The sequence below is a fragment of the Diadema setosum genome, chromosome 2 (genome assembly GCF_964275005.1).
Source record: "Diadema setosum chromosome 2, eeDiaSeto1, whole genome shotgun sequence".
Taxonomy (NCBI): Eukaryota; Metazoa; Echinodermata; class Echinoidea; order Diadematoida; family Diadematidae; genus Diadema; species Diadema setosum.
Window position 1 is genome coordinate 213,295 of NC_092686.1, and position 25,830 is coordinate 239,124.

Sequence of the window (25,830 nt, forward strand, 5' to 3'; positions counted from 1 at the left end):
ATGATTCACAGGCAAAAATTTTATGTAAATTCCGTTGCGCTAATCATAAACTGCCAATTGTTTCTGGAAGATACAATCAGATTCCAAGAAACGAAAGATTTTGTACCCATTGTAATGAAGAGAAAATTGGCGATGAATTTCACTACCTTTTTCAGTGTAGACTCTGTAATGAACAACGAAAGAAATACTTTAAAAAATATTACTGGAAATACCCAAACACTATGAAGATGGATCAATTATTTAAATGTCAAAAGAAAACAGTCCTTTCCAATTTAACCAAGTTTTGTAATTATATAATGACACATGTCTAGATTGTTAGTATTTTTTATCCTTTTTGCAAATACTACATGCCTTTTTTACAGGCTGTGCCTTCTTTACAATTGATATATAACTTATTTGTCTTTTCACTCTCTCCTCCTTTTTTCTTCCATCTCTCTACTTCTTCTTCTCGTTCCCGTCTCCATATTTCCTTCATTCTTGTTCACTTAGCGTATGAATTCATTTCCGTATGTCTTTGCGTTTTTCTTTTTTCTGTTTCTATTTTTCTTTTTTTTTTCCTGAACCAAAAGTCACTCGTATATCTTTTGTTAATTCACCAGTCTTGTGTCCTTCTCACTCTCCCTTTTCACCTCCATATCCATTCTCTCTCTCTCTCCTCTCTCTCTCTCTCTCTCTCTCGTCATATTTCCCTTTTTTTAAAACCATATATCGTGTATATATTGTATATTTCTGTACATTTTTTTTTTTCTTTTCATCAATCGCTTTTCATTCTTATTTTTTTTTTGTTATAGTTGTTTTGTAGAGTTTTCAGAGTTATTTGCAATTATCATTTATTGATATTATAATGTGCTATATGTTTTTCATTGGACTCCGATACCCAGAGTTTGGGTTGTGAGTAAATAAACTTTCAACTTTCAACTTTCAACTTTCAACACCAATGATCTTGATAGGCATCAGAAAGCTATTTACATACATACACAATAATTCTAGCATTGGCGCGACGGACAGCTTGCTGATTGGCTGTACGATAAATGGTTTGTGCGCCAGCGCGCGTTGTTAGCACGTGTGAAATGAATGAAGTTTCACCATGCACATCGCATGTACCATTGTGCACACACACAACAGCTTATCGTATGTATGGCTGCATGCTATTGCATTACTGCTAGTATGCTCAAACATCCCTACTACGTACACACAGGTATACTACACGCATTTTCCTGCTGCTAGCAGTTCCGAGCTCGAAGTGTTGTGTCTGGCCGCGGAGGAAAAAAACTGCATTTCTTTAGTTTTACATCCGAATTCTCGTAGAAAATGTCAAAACCACTGGTAAATGGTGAGATGGACCCTGGAATCGAAGACGACGGGCTATCTGGACAACAGCTGTTTGGCTGCGGTGATGGTCTTACATACAAGTTAGTTGGCAACGTTGTTTTCATGATGAATCGTAATAATATTACCAAAAACGTTAGGTAGAGATCACGTACGAATCACGATGTCGATGTTTTTCAAATGAGTTCGTTTTTCTTGCTAAATATACGGATATTGGAACATTAACAGTTGTAATTTGTAAATGAAATAAGGAATTAAACGTTGGAGCACTGCACCGTAGACAGGGCAGGGCCAGGATAGGAGCACTTGTTAGCAGTTGTGCATTGTATGTGCATGGAGCTACTAATTAGTATGGTAGGGGTCCAACCCACCGACCGGGTCCATAACGACCGACCGCGCATTACTGTAAAAGTGGAAATTTTCGCGGTGTTGAAATTTTCGCGCATTTCGCGCAACCAGAAATTAGCGCGAAAATAAAAACACGCGAATATTTTTGCTTGCCATACGTTCCTGTGCGTGATGTCTTGATTCCGCGGAATTAAAAACTCGCGAAACTCTTCTGACCCGGCCTAGCGCGAAAAATTAGTCGCGCGAAAATATCCACTTTTACAGTATAATGGCATTGCGCGTACAGAAAGAAAATGTACGCATGGGACTACGCGCAACGGTGTTCGATTCTTCACTGGGCTACGCTACCGAGTAAAATGTGGCGAAAACAACTAAGTATTCCCTCTAAATTACCGAAATTTAGCAAAATCGAATAAGGTTTATCGTGTAACTACATATAACTAGGCCTACCTTTGCTGACTCGTTGTTAGATGTAGAGTATCCTTCCGTAATAAATTTGACGATTTTGACCGCAAAATTGTCACCGCCGCTTGTACGATCGTGCACACACGTTACACATACGCATGACATAAACATTTTGTTGCCCGCTACGACCGTACGAGTTGATGCAGAAACGAGAAATGAATGTGAAAAAACAAACCGACTCATCTAATTTATTTCAATTATGATGAAAAGTTTCCTAATGAAAATCAAGTCAAATTCATCAAACAGTCCTTCAAAAGTAATATCGAAGGATTCAAAATATATTCAAATATTATTGGGGGAAAAAATTACGACTAGAAAAAAACAGCAGCTTGTCGAAAAAACGCGTTTAAGTACGCTTTATACGTATTGTCAATAGAGGAAGGGGTGGTCGGTCGATATGAGCCCGGCAACTGAGTGCGGAAAAAATGACACCCCACGCGTTCGAAGCCGCCATCTAGAGCGCGTACCTCAGATCGCATTTTCAGTGCGCGCTTGTGAATCCGGAGTATTTTCTCCACACGTGAGTAAAATTTCAGGCAAATTGTGAGATTTTTCAAGTTTCTATTGATAGAAAAACGTTAGGTGTCTGATATTATGAACACCCAACCATAATAGCTACTTATGTACTAGTAGTAGCTCCATGGTATGTGAGGTGCACCTGTCTGTATACTAATAATACTGTAAATATGGTTGGACCTACTACTCATCGACCGCCTAATTTTTATTTGCTTGATAAGAATATTTTACACTGAAATTCATGTAAAAACTTGACCTACGTGATTTGAGAAAATCCGGCACTATCAAATGCTGTTGTTCCCTTTTCAATTCGAAGTTTCAGTGCAAAAATATCGCCGTTGAACTTGCGTGGCGTGGCCTCTTTTCAGCTCCCCGCGGTGCCGCTCCTTTTTATGCCTCCGCCACGAAGTGGTGCCGGAGGCATTATGTTTTCGGGTTGTCCGTCCGTCAGTCCGTCCGTCCTTCCGTCCGTCCGTCCGTCCTTCCGTCCGTCCGTAATGAATTTTGTGGACAAGGTAACTATCAAAACCTGTTGAGGTATCCTAATGAAACTTGGCATGTATGTGTATTAGGGGGTGAAGTTGTGCCTATCAACTTTTGGGTGCACATGCTCTAGGTCAAAGGTCAAAAGGTCAAGGTCAAATACATAAAATCTCACTATTTCCACCATATCTATTGAATGCCTGAAGATATTTTCTGGAAACTTAGTGTATACATGTATTACCCAATTAAGATTCTCTGGTGAAAGTTTGGGTCATGAGGTCAAAGGTCAAAGGTCAAAAGGTCAGGGTCAAATACATAAAATTTCACTATTTCCACCATATCTATTGAATGCCTGAAGATATTTTCTTGAAACTTAGTGTATACATGTATTACCCAATTAAGATTATCTGGTGAAAGTTTGGGTCATGAGGTCTAAGGTCAAAGGTCAAAAGGTCAAGTAAAAATATTAAAACTTCTTTTTTTTTTTTCTCCATACCTTGGAAAATTGTTCAAGGTATCTTCATGGAACATAGTATATACATATACTGACTGGAAGTGATTATCTAGAGAATGTAGGGTTCATGGGGTCAAAGGTCAGGGGTCAAAGGTCAAGTGCAACACTTCAAAATTTTACTATTTCCCTCCTATCATGCAATGCCAGCAGGGTAATTTTTTTTTTTACACTTGGTGTATGCATACATGTGTAACCTAATAGAAATTCTCCGGAAAGTTTTTTTTTTCTTCTTTTTTTGCCTCAATGGTCAAAAGGTCAAAGATCAAGTGAAAGTGCTGAACTAACTTTTTCCTCCATATCTCGGAAGTGGCTCAAGTTATCTTGAAACATAGTACATATTATGCATGTTCTACCTGAAAGTGATTATCTATGAATTTTAGGGTCAAGGGCCAGATGAAAATGGTAACAATTTACTATTCAATTCAGAAATTGCACTTTTTCTCCACACCTGTACCTTGAAAATTACTCAATGCCTAAATGTATGAATGGGTCAAAGTCGAGTTAAAGTCCTTAAATCCCTAGATACATGCTCTCCTATTCATCCAATTAAACCTAGGTCAAGGAAGGTGAACATTCAACACATTTGTGACAAACTTGTCATTTCAATATTTTGCCAATTTTGTGAAAATGTAATCATACATTGTCCACATGTACTATCTAGACCTATTGGGAAAATCATGCATTAATGAACAATGAATTTTCGCATTTTCCCACACATCCTCATCAACGGTCAAAGCCAATACATTTTTATGTGCTCTGCGCACAGTGCAGTGCGTTCTAAGCTTTCTGTGCGCCAAAACTACGCGGTCGGTTTAAAAAAGGGTGGTTGATGTGTAGTAGAGCTACCATACTAACTGTACACAGCCCAGTCGTGTCGCTGTATCATGTGTATGCACGGAGTCTGGTCGAGCTGCTGTCTGTACATGATGTGACTTTCAATTTTTGTACCCTGGAATACCAAATAAAAATCTGCTAAAAAGCTGCAGTAAAGTCTAATTATTTTTCTTACAGCTTTGTAACCTGGGTTATCATGGGTTATGAATGGAGATGGAAATGGGTTGCTTGGTGGAGGTCTGCGCTCTCCAAGTGCTTTTGTACAGCTGTGAATTGTACCGGTACTATGGCTTTAAAAAGCTACATTGTATAAACAGGGCTAAATTGACATTGGGATTATTATATTGCAGACAACTAAAATTTTGCCGCCATAATGGCCATAGCAGTGTGTAACTGTGCATCTTACTGAATGTATGAACACTAGATGGGGCACTGCACAGTGTTGTCTCCCTGGGTATGACGGTACCTCAAGAATTTTGGATTTGTTATGATAACATGCTTCAATTTGTCTTTTATTCATATACTACTCAGAGCTTGCAACACCCTTGTATTTTGCCATCTTCAGAGGCTGATGTTTAATATATTATACAATTTGATGAAACTTATGATTATTATTATTTATCTCTTTCAATTGTACAGTGATTTTCTGATCCTACCAGGCTACATAGATTTCACATCAGATGAAGTGGTAAGTTGATTACCTTTTATGTGACTGAAGTCATAATAGGGAGATTCACACGGATCCAAATTAGTGGGATACAAATCTTGAAATTTGCATTGTGATCGCAATCTCAAGATTTTCGCATACGATGTGTGGACAAAAAACAAATTAATGTGATCAACCCCAAGAAAAATTATGGGCTTATTTCTGAATTAGCATGCTAATTACCACCCACCTCCCCGTGACGTTGTGAATGCTGGACTTAGTAATCTTGAGATTCTATATCCCATCATTCAAAGTGCACAACAGTGTGTGCACCAAACCACTGTGAGTTGTAAGAACAATAGATTTATAGACTGACAATTAGCGGGCTATTTCAGACCCTGTTTACGTTTGCAAAAATCTTGAGATTTGGAGTGTGATCACTTTCCCGCTATTTCTGAGCTTATGAATGTTTGCAAGAAACCTCAAGATATGGAACGCAATCATCATCCTGCTATTTTGTATGTCTGAATGCTGCTAATGTATAAATACAGCATCTCGCTGGAAAAAAAAAATATTGTGTAAAATGACAAATTTAATATGAACAACATCCTTAATGTATGCGTTCATGATGATTGTAGTATGATTTTCATGATGATCACCTTTACCATCTTCTTGGTTCCACACAAACACACTCTTTATAGCCTCTGAAATGAATTTCTGTACAATGTACAGTACAAATGTATGCCTCATTCAATTTCTGTACAATGTACAGTACAAATGTATGCCTCATTCAATTGAAGTTTTATGGAAGCTTTATTGACGTGTTTTTTTCATTTTTGCATGTTTAAAACCAATAGCAGTCATCTTCAATTATTTGCAAATCAGTAACATCTTTCACCATTGAATATCTAGGGAGAAGGATTCTTGGAATGACTTGTGTCTGGTTATCTCCCAATCTGCTTGTACATTGTATCTTTCATACATTGTAATTGACTAAGTATGAGAGTGAAAATGAAAGAATGATGTATAATTTTAGATCTACACGTATCTGAATTCAAAATCATTGTTCAATGTCAATCTAACTTGATGGCTTTTACACACTGATTATAAATACATTAAAGTGTATCAAATAAAGTTGATTGATGGTGTAGAGTAGGACATTTGAGCAACATGAAATAGAATGTGTATGCAAGATGAGCTGTAAGTTGGAGCAAAATCCAAGATTACATTACTATAATAAAACTTTGTCATTTTTGCATTTCAACTCTAAAGTACACTGTATCTTATGTAATCTGTCTGCACATAAAATTCAGTAGCAGGATGATTCACTAATAACATGTACACGTGTACATTGTCATACATTGTACATGTCTGTAGGTGTATGAAGATTACAAATACAGTGTATTGTGAAAATGAAAGGTAAAGGTATCAGTTGTACTGGTTGCAATGTGTTAGTATTCCAAGAATGACACCTTTACCCAGTTGACAAGTCAGCTACGCCACACTGGTAACGCGGCATAATGCATGCTTGATCAGTAGTACATGTAGGCGCACAGTTATCCAAGTTGCCACTGAGCCATCTCTTTGCTAGCCAGCATTTGATTTACTATGCAGAATCAAGTTAATTTAAAGGACGGCCTTCCAAGAAAGAAGTTATGAGCTAACTTCAATAGGAATGTCCAACTCTAGTATTTAGAAGGATAGACATTGATAAACAAGTGTAGTGTGCTTGCCTGGAATTGCATGGATGAGTGGTCAAAGTTCAAGGCCAAATGGCAGCAAATTTACAAACCTACAATGAATTGTAAATGTCCTACCAGATAGGAGCTGTTCTTCTTACAGTGGAATTCAGTCCAAATATAAGTTAGTCTGAAAATAAAGAGTAAAATATTACAGGTATTACAACAGTAAAACTTTGTTCAAATTTAGGTGAAAAATAAAGAAGTTATGACATTTTGAAGATTCGCTCATTTTTCTGGAAACAGTTCTTGAACGGTCAATATGATCGTTGTATGCAAATGGCAAAGTGAGCATGTCATACCCTCACAACTTGCCATTATAGTTTGCAGATCATCCCCCAAATTTTGAAATTTCAAGATTTTCATCCAAATGCAATTGTGCTCGAGGCTCAAATCCTACTTTTATGTATTTCCTTTGTGTGGAGAGAGTCGATCCTCAATGACCAAGAGCAGTAAACTTTATCCAGTTCATTAGGGACCACGCCCTTTTACAGCAGAATGTATACAACATGTAGGCCTACCGGTAATGATTAGGCACTTTTCGATTTGCACGTTGAGCCAGGCGACACCATGGGTTGACATATTTTTTACGTACTGCGCATGCGTGAGTGTCGACCCTCGGCTCATCGCCCAATTTTCTAACACGTTCACTCTGGTTATCACCGTCCACCCAATTCACTTGCGCCTCGCTCAAGCCGCCTTATCTATGACGTCACACTCCTTTCGCGATAGACGAAAATCGTTCGAAAGAGCACGATGACTCTCGGGAAATCCGTGCTCAGTTCACCTGTTTTCCTATTTCTTTCGAGAGAATATTGATATATTCTAATTACATGAAAGCTTATGATCTTGATACGTCGCAGCAGCAGCGCTGACATACAAACTACAGCCTCTGGCACCTACTTTATTTGCCCGCTTTCACTGTTCTGCAATTTGCAACTGTATACTGTAGTCCCACACATGCATTTACACGTAATGTTTTACGCAATCACATCTCGGTGCTTGTCCTGGTGCAGTGCATTTACCTTGTAGTCTTACCATGCATCATGTTTTAAAATCCACATAATTCATCCCACGATACTTGTTTGGCATCTAGTGAAAGACAAAATAAATGTTACAAGTAAAAAAACAAGTCACAAATTCCGCATTTTATGGGCAAGTCCAAGATAAGGTCCCCTCAGAAGGCAAAATTTCATCTTTGTTGAATATTGATATGTTTGGTATCATTTTGAAGCTTAATGAGTTGAAGTTTTGTTTTTCAGGGAGGAAAATATGATATTATGTAAATTCATGCAAATTTTAATGGCTTCATTTGCATAAATGTAAAATACAGCGTTACGTATGGGACATTTATAAAAATTCATATTTATTCAAAGGAAAGCAAATTGTATTTGATTAATATGTGGACATAAGAAGTTCATCAGATAGTTTAACTTAGTATGAAAATTTAGGGATTATGCAAATGATTATGCAAATTAGCTCGTGTCATATCATGACATGTCCCATACGTAACAAATTGAGGTCATTTTTTTAGGTTTTTTCTTAAATTTCTAAGGTTATTTGAATGCCCTTTTGGGAAGTTCTAATTTATTGTTTAAAGAAGATAAATATCACAGAAAGAAGAAAAAATGGTAAAAGAAATATTTCTTATTAGGCAATTCGGTGGATTCCATATACAGTGCGCCACCTAGTGGTTGTAGCGGACAGGCCAAAATCCGCAATGCCTCATGGGAAAAAGTCGACATCAAAATTACTTGCATTATATGCACATGCAGCAGCGCAGCTCAGCTCAGCCGGCCGCGCCGGGCAGGCGGTCGCCTGGGCTGGGTTGGCCGGATATCGATTGCGAGATCGAGAGATAGATGATTAGGCCCTAACATGATTAACAGATGACAAAATCAACAAATCACAGAAAAAGCAAACTTACGCTGCAACACATCCACAGCCAGCAGAATGGACTAAAGCGTCTGTTGTGAGTAGTACCCATGTAGCGTACTGTTCTGCCATTTGACGCTGCTCAGGCTTCACAGTTGCCTTGATGTAAATGTGGTCTGGGTGGTTCTGGATGTGTCCCATATGGACATCTTCAACGTGATTGTCCTTAAACATAAGGTAGCCATCATCTTTTTTGAAGCTTGCTAGCCTTTCTGGGGTCCAATCACACTGTTTGATAAGGTAGGCAAACACATCTCCAAGCGACAGATCAGGCATAGTAGGTAGTCAGATCCCTAGTCCATCTTACTGGCCTATCGTACAAGTTCACTTCAGTCCCATCCGCTGATCGTACACACCTTCGTTTCTTTTCCGATTCTGCGTGGTCACATGCCTTGGGCCTTGGGTTTGGGGGGTCTGCCATTTTTTTGTCCGCTGTGCTTTGTGGCGATGCGACCGTAACGCCGCAGACGTCTACCTCTAGTTACCGCGTATACCGATCGCCAGGTGCTAGGCCAGTACAGTTGTACAGTAAACAGTGCATTGCGCATGCAGCCACTGTCTGCTGCGCTGCAGCGTAGCTCTAGCTGCATAGGGCGATGTCGACCCCAAAGTTGAAAATCGGCCTGTCCGCTACAACCGATAGGTGGCGCACCGTATTTGGAATCCACCGAATTAAATAATGTTACGTATGGGACATATGCGTTACGTATGGGACATCCTCATACATATTGCATGTGAATGCATGTAGCTAGCTAGGAAGGTCTCTCAGTACACGAATCGTCAATCATCCTGCAGAAAGCATCCCAACTTTGCAGCTACTTTTGAGTTATAGACACTTGAAACAATACATGTACTTGACTGAACAATTTTCAGATAAGGGGAGGGGGAGATGCCAAAATACACAATGAAAATCAGCATTAAATGGATGGTATAGTTTTCGTAGAAATGGGGATTCAGTTTTCAATATTTTACAAGATGATTGGAAACTACTTTATGAATTATCAAAGAGCATACAATTCTAAGACTAGAGGAATTCAAAGTTTATTTGATGAAGATCCAATATGAAATGGCTGAGATATCAAAAAACAAACAAATACAAAGTAAAACGAAGTGGTCCTAATGAAAAATGTGACCACCTTTTATTAGGATACCACGTTTCTGGATATCTCGGTTATTCAGTTATTCAGTTTTTAGTAGTAGCCACAACAAAAATCATGGGTATACATACTGAGATGTGACTCGAATCAACAACCTGATTGCTAGACAGACATCATACTGGATGACTGGGGTTCCATGCAGCAGGTATTGCATATATTTATTAAAATTAATATTTCTTGTGTCAAGTTTTTTTTTTTTATTGAAACTGAATGGTAAACTGCCCTTCATCAGTGGGAGTAAACACTTTACTATTCAATTTTTTTAGTAGTAGCTATCCTGATAAAAATACAGGGCATGCATACTGAGGTTGGTCATAGAAATATAAAATATGATTAAATATGATTATGATGGTAAATATTTGGGGAATATTAATTCCCATGACAATCTTAATCAGTATTTGAGTAATTTCAACTGATTGTACTTCAATAATTATGCAAAATACCCATAAACATGGTTCTCCACACACTAAACAAATGGGGGACAAAGGGCATGCATACTCCGGTTGGTCATAAGAATTATAAAATGTGATTAGATATGATGATGATGGTAAATATTTGGAGAATATTGTTCCCTTGACATCTGGATCACTATTTGAGTAGTTTCAACTGATTTTACTTCGATAGTTGGGTCAATCCACGTCAAATCAACCAATTTTCAGACAATTTGTAACCCGACCCCCTTCAATTTTCTTTAAACTCGCACCAAATGTGCCCCCAAGTGTCTGACGGAAGATTCTGAAATATTTTGCCCCAAGGTCAAACGGTTGCTAAGATACGGCCTCCTATAGCAACCAATGCGTGGCCAAATAACCGAGTTTAAATAAAATTTGCTATTTTTGATTGACTGCTGCAGCCAAGTTAGATGAGATACATTGCTCATTTTCTGTAAACTTGAAGAACATTATGATGCTAACATGCACAATATGTTACGGCACGGATCTGACATACGGTTATTGCGCAAGAGGTCACCGAAAATGGCGTTAAGCGTCAACATTAATGTTTTTGGGTGCATGTTTGGAAGCTGATAACTTCAAAATTCAATTAGCTTAGAACCCAATATTATGCATATATAGAGACTCTCACTTGCTCTACACACCTACCAAAAATCGGCCAAAAAGTATGCTCCGTTTTCTTGAAGGGCGCCCTCAAAGTTGGCTTTTTTCAAAAAGTTGCCAAGTTCAAGGTCACAAATCACCACTCATCCCATCGAGGAGTGACACCAATTTTTGTGTATTGATAGACATTTACCTATATTTTCATGGGTTACCAAAAAACTTTTGTAACCGTAATGTTTAATAGCTTTTTTATGCATTTGAAAATGGTCGTAAACACCCAAAAATCGACGTAAATTGACATATAGGGTTTTAAGCATATTTCAAATGGTGATAAATCAGAGATGAAGTGCCAAGACACAATGGTATCTTCTGTGATGATAGTCTGTAACTAGTACTAAAAGGACATACATCACAAATTGTTTTGTCTTATTGGTAATGACCTTGAGAATGCAGCTGAAAATCACAAAAAACAGTAAATTGCTCAATTTTCCGTGACCATAATGGTGCTAAAGTGTGTTTACATCAATTTTTAGTTGTGTGCCATTTCAGTACTCATGGTGACTTTAAGCTGAAAACTGCTAATCATGTTCCATTTCTATTCTATTTCAAGCTACAAATAATATTTGAAGTCATCTCTAGATATTTTGACCTTGACATTGTTCTGAACACAGATGTAAATTCCTTAATATTAGCATTATTTCCAACACACAAGTGATTTACAACTTTCTACACCATTTCAAACTTGAATTTCTCTCAGACAGAATGCCTGATCATATTTATATTTACAGTACTGGTAGTCTGTAATGAGAATTTAGAGGATGTAGTATCAACGTATTTGTCTCAAAGACATTGACCTTGAAAATACAGCTTAAAATCATAAAATCAATATTCGTTCAAATTTGCAATACACACTTTAATTAAAAATGGTGTTTACAGCGACTTTGAATTGTGTGTAATTGTTATATATCAATGATGTGTTTTACAGCCTATAATTGCTAGTTATTTTCCCTTTTGTTCCACTTGAGCTGCAAATAATATCAAAAGTCATATGTACATATCATTTGACCTTGACCTTATTTAAGAATAGCCATAATGCCTCAAAATGAGCATATTCACCACACATTGAGCACTACAGCACATTTCAAAATTGATTTTCTCATAGACAGAATGCCTAGTCATTTTGATATTTGCACTAAAGGTAGTCTGTAATGGGTACTTTGAGGATCTATGATGCTCAGTGCACACACTTACAGTAGTGTCCAATTTATCCAAGTTGTATGCCTATAGAAAATGGATGCATAATCACCATTAACATTTTAGCCATAAAAATAGAATGATCAAAAGAACAAATTTCAAGACTACTTCCATCCTAATAATGTCATTGACTTTGAATTTCTGGTTCTGAATTTCATACACTAGGCATTCTGTCGAGAAAATCAATTTCGAAATAATGTTGTAGAGTAGTATCTTATGTGTGTTTTGAATATATTCTTATGCTCAAAGGCATTTATGACTGTTTTTAGAATAATGTCAAGGTCATATGATTTTTGATATCATTTTTGGCTCAAAATGGAACAAAAGGAAAATTACATTTGCAATTATCAGCTGTAACTCATCATCAATATAAAAATCATACACAATTCAGAGTCACTGTAAGCACCAGGCTCTAATAATGTGTATTACAAAGTATTTTGAACGATTATTGATTTTTATGATTTTCAGCTGTATTTTCAAGGTCAATGTCATTTGAGACAAATCAGTTGATACTACATCCTCTAAATGCTCATTACAGACTACCAGTACTGTAAATATAAATATGATCAGGCATTCTGTCTGAGAGAAATTCAAGTTTAAAATGGTGTACAAAGTTGTAAATCACTTGTGTGTTAGGAATAATGCTAATATTAAGGAATTTACATCTGTGTTCAGAACAATGTCAAGGTCAAAATATCTGGAGATGACTTCAAATATTATTTGTAGCTTGAAATAGAATAGAAATGGAACATGATTAGCAGTTTTCAGCTTAAGATCACCATGAGTACTGAAATGGCACACAACTAAAAATTGATGTAAACACACTTTAGCACCATTATGGTCACGGAAAATTGAGCAATTTACTGTTTTTTGTGATTTCAAGCTGCATTTTCAAGGTCATTGCCAATATGTCAAAACAATTTGTGATGTATATCCTTTTGGTACTAGTTACAGACTATCATCACAGAAGATACCATTGTGTCTTGGCACTTCATCTCTGATTTATCACCATTTGAAATATGCTTAAAACCCTATATGTCAATTTACGTCGATTTTTGGGTGTTTACGACCATTTTCAAATGCATAAAAAAGCTATTAAACATTACGGTTACAAAAGTTTTTTGGTAACCCATGAAAATATAGGTAAATGTCTATCAATACACAAAAATTGGTGTCACTCCTCGATGGGACGAGTGGTGATTTGTGACCTTGAACTTGGCAACTTTTTGAAAAAAGCCAACTTTGAGGGCGCCCTTCAAGAAAACGGAGCGTACTTTTTGGCCGATTTTTGGTAGGTGTGTAGAGCAAGTGAGAGTCTCTATATATGCATAATATTGGGTTCTAAGCTAATTGAATTTTGAAGTTATCAGCTTCCAAACATGCACCCAAAAACATTAACGTTGACGCTTAACGCCATTTTCGGTGACCTCTTGCGCAATAACCGAATGTCAGATCCGTGCCGTAACATATTGTGCATGTTAGCATCATAAAGTTCTTCAAGTTTACAGAAAATGAGCAATGTATCTCATCTAACTTGACTGCAGCAGTCAATCAAAAATAGCAAATTTTATTTAAACTCGGTTGTTTGGCCACGCATTGGTTGCTATGGGAGGCCATATCTTAGCAACCGTTTGACCTTGGGGCAAAATATTTTAGAATCTTCCGTCAGACACTTGGGGGCACATTTGGTGCGAGTTTAAAGAAAATTGAAGGGGGTCGGGTTAACACCATTGGTTGATTTGACGTGGATTGACCCAGTTATGCAAAATACCCATAAACATAGTTCTCTACACACTAAACGAATGGGGGACAAAGTGTCCCATACGTAACACGTCATGTCTGTCTTTAATTAGAACCTGTAATTAGTGCTTTTTGCCTTATGACTTGAAACTTTCCTCTGATAATCTTGAGTGTTGTGACTTTCATCACAAGTTACGTTCAGACGGGAGCCCTTAACCTCGAGGTTAGGAAACTTCGAGGTTAGAGCTTGTAGTTAGGGACCGTGAAGACGCACTCGTAGTTAGCAAACCTCGAAGTTTGCTCGATGTTTCGAGCCACGAGAAATCTTATGGTTAGCGCTCTAACCACGAGCCGCGGGGGGTCCCCACTCGTAGTTAAGCACCGTGTGGACACAAAAAACAACGAACTCGAAGTTAAGAGTGACCTCGCCGTGAACTCCAGCCCCCACAATTTCCCTCTGCTTCCGGGTCAACCTCCCACTGTATGTAAATTTTATACACCACAAATACACTACACGTGCGTGCGAGGTGAAAAACCTATATGACGCACATCACAACAACATCATCTTTTCTTCCCATGCGCTTGATCTCTGAAACTGAACACGTCAAACTCGCTGCTGTATTCTATTTTCTTCTCCGACGCTAAAAAATTGTTTTCGACGAATATCTTCATAAAGGCATAAAGTCATCAGTGCAGTGCTATCTCTGCATACCATGACAGAGGAAGCTAGGGTTGGACTAAAGAAGAAAGACGCCTTGTTAGCAGTGTGGGCTGAAACTTCCGGTTTTGTGGTTTTAACATCGAGTGGGACCCACTCGTAGTTGGGGGGGGGGGGGTGGGGGGGTGGGGCAGAAGCTTAACCTCGAGGTTAAGATTCGTCGTGTGGACACACGTCGTAGTTAGGGGGCAAGAGCTAAACCTCGAGGTTTCCTAACCTCGAGGTTAGGGCCTGCCATCTGAACGTAACTACAGTGAGTTACAAGTTGTAGAATGAAATACTTTCAGAGAGTTTTGAGGTTGAAAAAAATGTTCAAAAAAAACAAAATTTTTCTGGTCCCATATGTAACGGCACATATTTTCTCTTCTAGAATTTAATTGTCCAGGTCATTTTTCTCCATTTTTTACATGATTATACTTCTCTTAGATATCAATCACCATGGTGAAGTTCAATATGATCAAAGGCCATTAACACTATTTTTCAGGTCATAAAAGTCTCTGAATGTCCCATACGTAACACGCGCGTTATCTTGGATTTGCCCATATGCACCCAAGGCACAGGTTGCCTCCTGCACATACAGTGTACGCCACGAGACGTGACGCCCGAAATCGAAATGTTTTTTTAGCAGCGGGTCAACATACAGACGTGACGCCTTGACGTACGCTTGCGCTCGGCGTCGCAACCTTCTCGTTCAACCAATCGAAAACTCCCAATTATTTGAGGAAGCAGTGGCATCTCAGTCACTATGCAGCTCTGAGCAAGAGATCCGCTCTGAAAGAGACACAAAAGGTCCCTCAAAAGGATAAAGAATAAGAAATTCTTTTCTATGGAATCTACAAATCCCCCCATTATGTGTACTAGAGGATACTTTACCAAGTGTACATGGTGGTCATGATGGTTGCCGTGCTTTTGGAATGCCCCTCACAAGCTTGTGATTTTTCACACTTCAGCACGTATCCAAATTGTTATGGGATCATTTTATAATGCTGCAGTGTGCATTTAAACCATGTTACCAGTGCCCATGGCAGGCCCATTTGCCCAAAGTCTTGACTACAGTACCACTACCAGAACTTAGTAAGCTGCCTCAATTTTCTGCCTTTTAATAAGTTTTATTAGGTCAAATGTCATATTTTGATGGATGCCTTAATTGCACCATGCAATTGGCATTTTGTGATTGAGATTGTTGAAATTGTGTACTTTGGTATAGACCGATTCAAGTGACTGTTCATGGAAGTGCGCCCTCTTGAGGCGACGCCATTACTGGGGGCCAACCAGGCCGGGTCGGCAAGCGCCGTGCGTGCGTGGCAAGGGTGCCAGCGGCAGCCAATTCTTTTACCACCCGGCGCCAGCCGGCCAGCTAGCTATCTCTGGCGCTGGCAGCGATCGACGCATCTGGATTTGTGACAACTCTAACGTCTACTTTTTTTTTTGTGAGCTAATTAATAAAATTAAGCAACTTATACCGGCTATGAGCGAATGGGTAGATGGCATATACGGCTGTAGCCAAAACTTGAACTTCAAGGTAAATATCGGTACGATCCGTGAGTGCAATTGTAACACGTTAGACTCTATTTCTTTTGCGATGACCTGGGTACTCGCGTGTAAGCCCCTTAACATTAGATCTATTCACATTTGTGTAAGAGGATAAAAAACACATGGGGAGAACTATGGCTAGGCGCAGACAGACGTCTAGATAGTAAGCCTAGACTGTTGAGCAGTTAACTGATATAATTAAATACAAATAATGAATCAGTTTTGAGCTAGATAGTAGATATGGCGCTATCAAAGCAACTAATAAGATCAGTTAACTTAAACCTTTTTAGGCTTTTGCCTTTTCTCGGACCAGTGGGGTAAGGTCTGTGTAACGTTTTTTTTTAGATCTTGTCTAGAATTCTAGGCAACAGTCCAGACTAGATCTAGACTCGTCTAGACCTATTGACTTCTACCTAGAACCCTCTAACGTTAGCTACATCCTATATCATTTTCGGTTGTCACTAACTTCCGGCAAGTCTATGTAAACCAAACTGAAGGCAAATCTAGGCGTTTCTAAGCCGTACAAACTTAAGAAGTTAATTTACGTCGCCTGATGTCAACAACCAAACATTCTACTGTTTAAGGTCTAAGTAACCTTGCATTTAACATCGCGCTATTAAACGCCTAAAATCATAATCTACAAAAGTGATTTTCAAATCAAACTTTCTTAATATGAATCATGCTTATGAAACGGATGTTTGCCACCATTCATGGCAGTTTAATATCTATAAGTATCACTTTATCAAAAATTAATTCAAATTCAGAGTTCCAGGCCCAAATTGAATATGGTCAATTTAATGCTGAACGCTTAGTGAAGAAGTAAAAATTTACAATATAAGATTTTTTTTTTTACACATCTTGAAACATACATTTGGCTGTAGTGGTAGGCTTTAAAATGTTTGTCATATAGAATGTAGTATACTAGTAGCCAGGAAGTGTATTCTAACTTTTGTAAGTATTGCACCAAGCATTTAAATATATATATATATATATATATATATATATATATATATATATATATATATACATATATATATTTAATTAATTCTCAAAATCTTTGATCTGAACCTGTCTTCTAAAATGAACAACTTTATTTCACGAATATGAATATGCAGTGATTTAGCCTAATCAAATAGAGAATCTATTAGGCAAAGGCCAAAGTTTGTTTCCAAAATCTGTGCATTTTTATACCGCTGTGTTTCACTTAAGTGTATATTATATTCATCATGCGTCAGTATATATTAGTGTCTGAATTTCACACACTGACGTGCAGCTTCCATTTCCGCTTTTTCGCCTGTTATTTTATTTTGTGCACCCAAACAACTGCACAATATGTGTTGTTTTTTTCTGATCCTTTGAAGCTTTCATTAATTTTAGATCGATATGTCTGAATTACTCAATTTGTCCAAAAGAAAGGCATTAAATGCCGCTGAATGACTTTTCTACAGTGAGTAAAACAATCACAATTTTAGCGCGGCGGTCGCCGACCCAGCGGCCGCCGGCGGCGCATGCGGCCGCGCCCGGCTAACTATGCGCGATGGGTACGCTGGGCTGCTAGCTGCAAGTGCAACTCGCTGGGTAGCTAGCTCGCTGGGAGCCTCCGTTGGCCCCCAGTTATGGCGGCCGTTATAGCGCCGCTAGCGGCGGTAGGTGAATAGGCCATCGAAATTGAAACGGTCTATATGGTCAATCTGAACTCCTGTTGTTTTGGATGATGCTGCCTTCAGTGTTCCTTTTATAAAAATTGACTTACTTAATATTTCATGACTAGATCAGAAGGTGCAGCTGTAGTCTGATATTCATTTATTAGTGTGAAGGTCAGATTTGGAGTAGAAGGACTAGTGTTAGGTTAAATGAAGAAAGACATTGTATAATCCTACACAGGTGATGGATATATTGAGAGGCAGAGGGTTGTTTTCATCCTGCCTTTTTGATTGACCTTCTACCATTTGAGAGAAGAATACTTTGTTTCAGCTACAGATGTATTGTATCCAGCTGTCAGCTGTGACTTCATCCCAATGTGGTGTAGTGTGAAAATAATGGCTCAAGGCATGAGGGAGGCCAGAGAATCAATATCATAAAGTTATATCCATCTCTGTGGTGTGTACATGTGATGATAATGATTATGATACATGTAGATACAAGACATGCATGCAGGCAAATGACAGAACCCCTCCCTAAGACTTAAAAAAAAAAAAAAATCACTGACTAATCTCAGGACAGCTAATTTTTTTTTTTTTTTTTTTGTAAAAAAAAAAATGTATCAAATCTCATTTAGAGGTGAGTAAAAATACAGTGAGAATATCATTCTCCCCTTTGTGTATTATTGTAGCAGTTGTAAATAAGATACCAACATTCCCAGAGAATATTTTAAAAGGAATGACAATAGATTTAAATGGTTTCTCCTGTCATATGTGACCCTGCATCACAAAACCAACAAAAACTCGCCAGACATGGATTTTTAGTTAAGGGCAGAGTCTTTAAAGAACAGACTCTAAGCTTAAAAATGATGTATAACTCAATTCAAATGGACTCCCCTAACCTATATAAATACTGTGTACACTGTTATTTTCACATACAGATATTTTCGCGAATGACGAGGCCACAGACATTTTCGTGAGATGTTGTTTTCGCGAATTGATGCCGACGCTTACATTAATGCACTATTAACAGGGCGCACGGAGACATTTTCGCCTGTTATTAAATTCGCGATCCATCTGTGATTCGCGAAATTCGCGAAAATTAAACTCTCGCGAAAATAGCAGCTTTTACAGTACTAGAAAGAAAGCACACACTCTGGAAAAGCGTGACCTGAGAAAAGAGGCTCTGAAATACAGGGTCTATTCAAGCTCTTAATCTTTACCAAGCCATGCTGGCTGTGCTATGAAAGGGACAAAATGCAGGATGTAAACCACCAGATCAACAACAATGAAGAGATTATCAGATTAAGCTGAAATTGAGCATGTTCTATTAACACATTCTGTCCATTATCAATGCCCACTTTCAAAGCACTAGTTTTATCCTTTCTAAAGTTATTAGACTTGAAAGTGAAGAGTGTGTATTAAATAAGGATTTCAAGAAATGAAAAGGGGACTCTAAGACATACCCAATCATTCTATTCTCCCCCAAAAAAGGGTTGTAGAAAAACTGCTGAAAACATACTTTCCCATCAATGTTATGATCCCAAATTAAAGAATAATGTAGAAGAAGGATAGCTCTTTCAGAAAATATGAAAAACTCAATATTGACTCGGTCGACCCATTTCACCTTGTAGTGGCATCGCTAAATACTGTATTTGTAACCCAAATCCCTTGAATTCTTTGCCCCTGTTTATGTATCGTTAGATTTCACTAAATTTTCCCCTAGCCTCAGATAGTGAAAGTGGAAATTTCCATGTCAGCTTGCTGACCTAGTTAATAGCTGACCTCTTATTCGGGTTTAGACCAGTTCACGGTCAGGTGTAGATTGCGTTGATAGGCATATTTTAATATTCATACGGTAGTTATAAATCCAATCATAGTTATTGTTTATGCGTAAAGTTTCTTCATATTAATTTGCATGACCCCTTTAAAATAACCAATGGCGACCTGAGGTTCGCACCTCAATACGCGCATCTTTGGAACGCCACTACGCGATCCTCTATTCTGCACACCATCAAATCACTCGCACTAAGATCTTGCTCGAGTCAGTACTGTCATCATCATGCTCTGCATCAATCAACTGCTAGCTGAGATGTTTCAACGCGGCTGCTGTCCTCTTCTCGCTACGAAGATCTGACGTTGTTACTTCGAAGCCCAGCTCAATCACCACAGCACGCATCATGTATGTCACAAACTTTGACCTGTTCATTGGCACACTGCTTGCCTCCAACGTTACGAACATCGGCTTCTTTTGGCACGACTCACTGCTGCCACCGCTGGCCGTCTCGACTACCGGCACGACTCACCGCTGCCAGTAACTATCCCGTCAATTACAGACACGACATCTACAGGCGACCCACCATCCTGTCAAGCAATCGTTGATAGCTGCCACTAACATCGTTTCTTTACCTCCGTCTTGACTTTTCAGTCCCATTGTACGGAGCGTCGCATCTTTAAGGGTCTCCAGCGGTCATCGTCATCATATCAACTTCTTTACCGCCTGTAGAGACCCCCTTTTCATCCATACACCATCCTCAACTTCGCGAGTTCACCTCTGACAGTCTCGTCAAATCGCGATAGCCACAGCTTCCTGTGCGCACGATAGAATCGCGTTCGGACAAAGACTTATCCAGGAACTCATTCGGAACTTTAATTCCAATTTCATAATTCATGTGAGTTGGTTATTTTGTCATGTATCAGCGGCGGCCTTCCACTATACAAACAGCGCCACTCATATTGCCTAGCATGTTAATAGTTGTTCTACCTCTGCTCTGCTAATGTCATTTACCAACACATGTCACATTATCCAATGTCACGTTTTCATTTGTGCAATAGCTGATGTCATTTTATTTTTATAATAAACATCTGAAAATGGAATCTTTTGATTTTTGTGTAAGTCATTCATGTTGTCAATCCACATAGTTTTTGATAACAAAAGTAAAAATAGGAATTTGGTCAACTCTTTCGTGCACGCAAGCCTAAACAAACACATGCATTCAATCACATGCACATCCAATTCATCCAAAAACCAAATCTCCTAAAACGTTTTTTGAGTCCTCACATAAAATCAAGGGGTGCGACTTTTTGTTCGTTTTGTGATGCACGGTCACATATATTTAAAGAAAATTCCCAGAAAAAATCTTACAGGTCATGTGCCTGTATCTACATGTTATTATTACACATACAAGTCAGCAAGTCCAATAAGCATTGGATTATACACTGTAGGACTTCAAATTGAATAATTATCAAGTCATCAATGAACATTTGCCCTTTTTAAAGGCATTTTCATATCTTGTATCAAGATTTGGACTCATAAACCATTATAGACTTCGTTAAAATACTCTATTTGATAGAAATACATGTACATGTCCAATTACCTTGTAATCTATTACAGGTTTCCTATCCTTTTCAAAGAAAAAGAGATTCAGAAAAGAATTGAGAAGGAATTTACCACCTCACAGATTCACTGTCGGCTACATTGTATATTGTACAATGCATCTCTCAAGCATGCTTTCTTGCAATCTCTCTTCTCACTCCATTTTCATGGAGAAAAGAGTCAGCTTTCCTACTTTATAGTCAGGTGCTACAGTGTGTGTATGAGGGGTGTTGTGCAGCTAAATGCCAGCGCACATAATTTTGCAGTTGATTGGGCACTCACAGAAGCGTGGTTTCGCCATATTTCTTAGGTGCATTTATGTGTCTCACAGATGCCAAATGTCCATGCACAAGTCTCCCTACCAAATATATCCAGAACATTAACATCAAAGTGCACAGCTGAGGATGTCTCCTGCTTGAGGAGAGAAGCAGTGTAGCCTTGACTACTGGACGAAATTTATGTTGCCTTTACAGTCACTTGCTCAGAACCAAAACCTGCTTCGAAAAGGCCTAGACACAATAGGCCCGTTCACACACAAGGGAAAAAGTGCGATTTAAAAATCGCTTTTCTTATCGCGATCAAAATTTCGAAATTTTTTCCAGTGTGGACAGAAAAATCTCACTAATTACCGCGATCCTTATCGCGATCCAACTCGCACTATTAGTGCGATTTTTCAGAATAATCGCGATTATTTTGCCAAGCGTCGTGTGTGTGAGCGCGATCGAGATTCGGAAATCGGTATTTTTAATCCCATCGTTCGTAGCGCGTGCGAAACTCTATTGGGACTGCGGCGGGGTCAGTCTTCGGTCATGCAAGATTCGCGCATGCGCAGTTTGGCCACTGATCGTTCTTCCCTTGCTGCGAAGTGCGATTTTTCCCTGTGTATGAACGGTCGAAAAAAAAATCGAAATTTGGATCGCGATTGAAATTTCGATTTTCGTTGTTTGTGAACGGGCCTAATGTGTGCTGGTGACGTGAATTCAACATGGGGATGGGAGTAGGGCATCTCTTTGAGTACCTAATTTAATTAACAGACCGGCCGTTGACACAGTGTTTGGGTTTGGAGAGTGAGTTACGACACTTCTGTGACGGCCACTGAAATGTCAGAAGTGCTTCCTTTTCTGATGATATGCTACAGTCTGTAGGCCCAGCTCACCTCCCTGGTAGGCCCTAGGTTTCTCTTTCATGCTATCTTTATCCAGAATCCTCTCTTCTAATTCCAGACCATGGTTCTTTTATTATGTGTTGCAGACATATAGTCAAATATGACTTGTGTTTATATGGTTTTCTAATAATACACTCTGTACATTATACTATTTCATGTCTATGTTTTATTTAAAGTGTCAAGTCCTGTTGTATGGCTTCCCCCCCCCCCCCCCCAGGATTTTCAGATCTATGCTCAAATGGCCTTGCCTGGCACTCTGCCCAAGGAGATGCATTTGCACAAATTAAGATTTCAAACTGCAACAATTGTAGTTACCCGAGCAACAACTTGCATCGTAAATACTGAAAATTGAAATTGACTGAATATTTCATGTCTGCTGTTATAATTCAGTAATGATTGCAGTTTACAATATACCTAAATATGTATACATTTAACAGGCTCCTGATGATATTAGCATTTGATAACATCTCATTAACAGGAAGTAGTTGAAAAGAGTCAAAATAAATTTGTTGCAATCAAATACATCTGTATGAGCACATTTGTGATTTTGTTTATATAGTACATGTATGTAAACACAGTTAGTGTATTACAGCCATAGGTGTGTGCATGAGTGTGTTTATGTGGTATGTGAGTGTGTGTGTGTGTGTGTGTGTGTTCGTGTATGTTTGTGTGTGGGCATGCATCACATTTTGTAACTTGTCAGTGTACATTTGTAGCTGTAATTGAGTTTACACAATCCATATTGATATCATGTACAGGTGTAGTTATCTTTCTATCGTGTACATTGTAAACCATACGTAATTCACCTGTGTGTTGCAAAGCATGTGGTGAGTAGAGGGCATTACTGTAATTTCAGTATTGAATTTAATAAAGATATTATATGTGAAAATATGAGTGCCCAGTAAAGCTTACACTGTTTCCATGCACTCAGTATTTATTCATTCATTTTTTTCTTTTTTCTTTGTTATGAGAACAATGAGACATCATTGTGTGTATGATTTGTTAATTTAATTTAATGGTGTGATTTTTTTTTCTTTCTCTCTTGACAGGATCTGCAGTCCAAACTGACAAAGAATATCACACTGAAGGCACCTCTGGTCTCGTCTCCCATGGATACCGTGACAGAGTCATCCATGGCGATTGCGATGGCTGTGAGCATACACTCATGAAAACTTTAATACAATAAGATCTCATACAATGCACAGAGCCCTAGTTATGTATTTGATAAAAGTTGCCAGAAAGAAAAAGATTGGAAAATTGTATTTATGCCTCCGCCACGAAGTGGTGCCGGAGGCAGTTTTCGGGTTGTCCGTCCTTCCGTCCGTCCGTAATCACTTTTGTGGACAGCATAACCGAAAAACCGTGTGAGGTATCCTAATGAAACTTGGCAGGTATATGTATGAGGGGGTGAAGTTGTGCCTATCAACTTTTGGGTCCACAAGCTCAAGGTCAAAGGTCAAAAGGTCAAGGCCAAATGCTCAAAATTTCACTATTCCCCCCATATCCATGCAATGCCTGAAGGTATTTTGTTGAAACTTAGTGTATGTATGAACTGCCAAATAAGATTCTCCAAAGAGAGTTTCGGGTCATCAGGTCAAAGGTCAAGGGTCAAAGGTCGAGTCAAAATGTTGAAATTGTACGCTTTTCTCCATATCTTGCAAATGGTTCAAGGTATCTTCATGGAACTTTATAGTATATGCATTTACTGACTGGCAGTGATTATCTAGGGAATTGGGGGTGGTGGGTCAAAGGTCAGGGGGTCAAAGGTCAAGGTCAACTCCTCAAAATGTCACTACTTCCTTCATATTTATGCAATGCCTGCAGGATTTTTTCTTGAAACTAGATATACGTATACATGTATTAAACCCAATAGATATTCTGTGGAAAGTTTCTTGCCAAAAGGTCAAAGGTCAAAAGGTCAAAGGTCAAGGGAAAGTACTAGATTTCCCTTCTTCCTCCATATCTGGAAAATAACTCGAGGTATCGTCATGAAACTTATTACATATTATATTTATACCCCGCCACACTTAGTGTGAAGGGGGTATATAGGAATCACCGTGATGTCGGGCGGGCGGTCGGTTGGTCAGTTGCAAAATCTTGCGTCGCAAACTCCTCCTACAGTTTTGAAGCAATTTGAATGAAACGTAGGGTAAATTATGATATTGAGGTATAGATGTGCAAGACATGTTTTTTTTGTGTGTTTGTCGGACAATGCATTGCCATGGTAACCATAATTTTACCAAAACCTTGTGGATTGAATAACTTCAATAATATTTAAGCAATCAATTTCAAAATTGGTATCTATGATGATCTATAGGTGTAATTATGCAACACACTCTTTGTGTTTGTACTTGACAAAGCGTTGCCATGGTAACCGTATGTTTTCTTTGAAATCTTGTGGAGTGAACAACTTCCACGGTTTCGAAACAATTGAAATCAAATTTGGTAGGCATTATGGCCTTGAGGCATAGATGTGCAACACATAATTTTTGTGTTTGTCGGACAAAGCGTTGCCATGGTAACCATAATTTTACCAAAACCATGTGGATTGAATAACTTGCACATCATTCAAGCAATTAAGGTCAAATTAGTGTGTATGATGATCGGGAGGTGTACACAGTGTAGTTATGCAAGACACCAATGTGTTAGTATAAGGAAAATGTGTTGCCATGGTAACCACTCATTTTTGTATCAAAATAAACCATTCAAGCTATGTAGGTCAAATTTGGTGTGTATGATGGTCTTTAAGTATAGTTATGCAAAATGTCCCTTGTGTTTGTATCAGACAATGTGTTGCCATGGTAACCACACTTTTTACCCAAACCTTCTGGAACCAACTGTTACCATAGCACTCAAGCAACTGTGGTCACATTTTGTTTGTATGATTGCCCTCATGACATCCAAGCAACACTAGGGGCGGGGGTATTAATCACCTTCAGTGATAATTCTAGTTATGCATGTTCTACCCAACAGTATTCTCTTTGGAACCTTAAGGTCAGAGGTCAAGGGTCAAAGGCCAGGTTTAAATACAGATATAAAATATCATACTGAAATTACACTTTTTCTCCATACCTTGTAAATTACTCAGTGCATAAACTTATAAAAGGGTCAGAAGTCAAGTAAAAATCCTCAAATCCCCAAATACGAGCACTCTGACAATTTAGTCATTCATCAAATTAAACCTAGTTCAAGGAAAGTGAACATTCAGCACATTTGTGTCAAACCTGTCATTTTAATATTTTGCCAATTATGTGAAACTGTCATCACACATTGTCAAGACATTGTACTATAGACCTATTAGGAGAATCATGCATTATGGCGGAGGCATACCAGTCGCCGTAGCAACATTTCTAGTTATGTACATGTAGTTTATATAAAGCTGT

General features: G+C 38.5%; 1 protein-coding gene across 1 annotated transcript in view; it reads left to right on the forward strand.

Annotated features, from left to right (window-relative positions):
• The first annotated feature begins 1,250 nt into the window (after nt 1–1,250).
• LOC140246120 (inosine-5'-monophosphate dehydrogenase 1b-like) overlaps nt 1,251–25,830 on the forward strand; it is a 67,502-nt gene continuing 42,922 nt past the window's right edge. Inside the window, exons 1-3 of the mRNA XM_072325557.1 lie at nt 1,251–1,412; nt 5,129–5,177; nt 23,497–23,598. Coding sequence (XP_072181658.1) covers nt 1,312–1,412; nt 5,129–5,177; nt 23,497–23,598 — 252 coding nt within the window. The 5' untranslated portion in view covers nt 1,251–1,311. The remainder of the gene's footprint in view (nt 1,413–5,128; nt 5,178–23,496; nt 23,599–25,830) is intronic.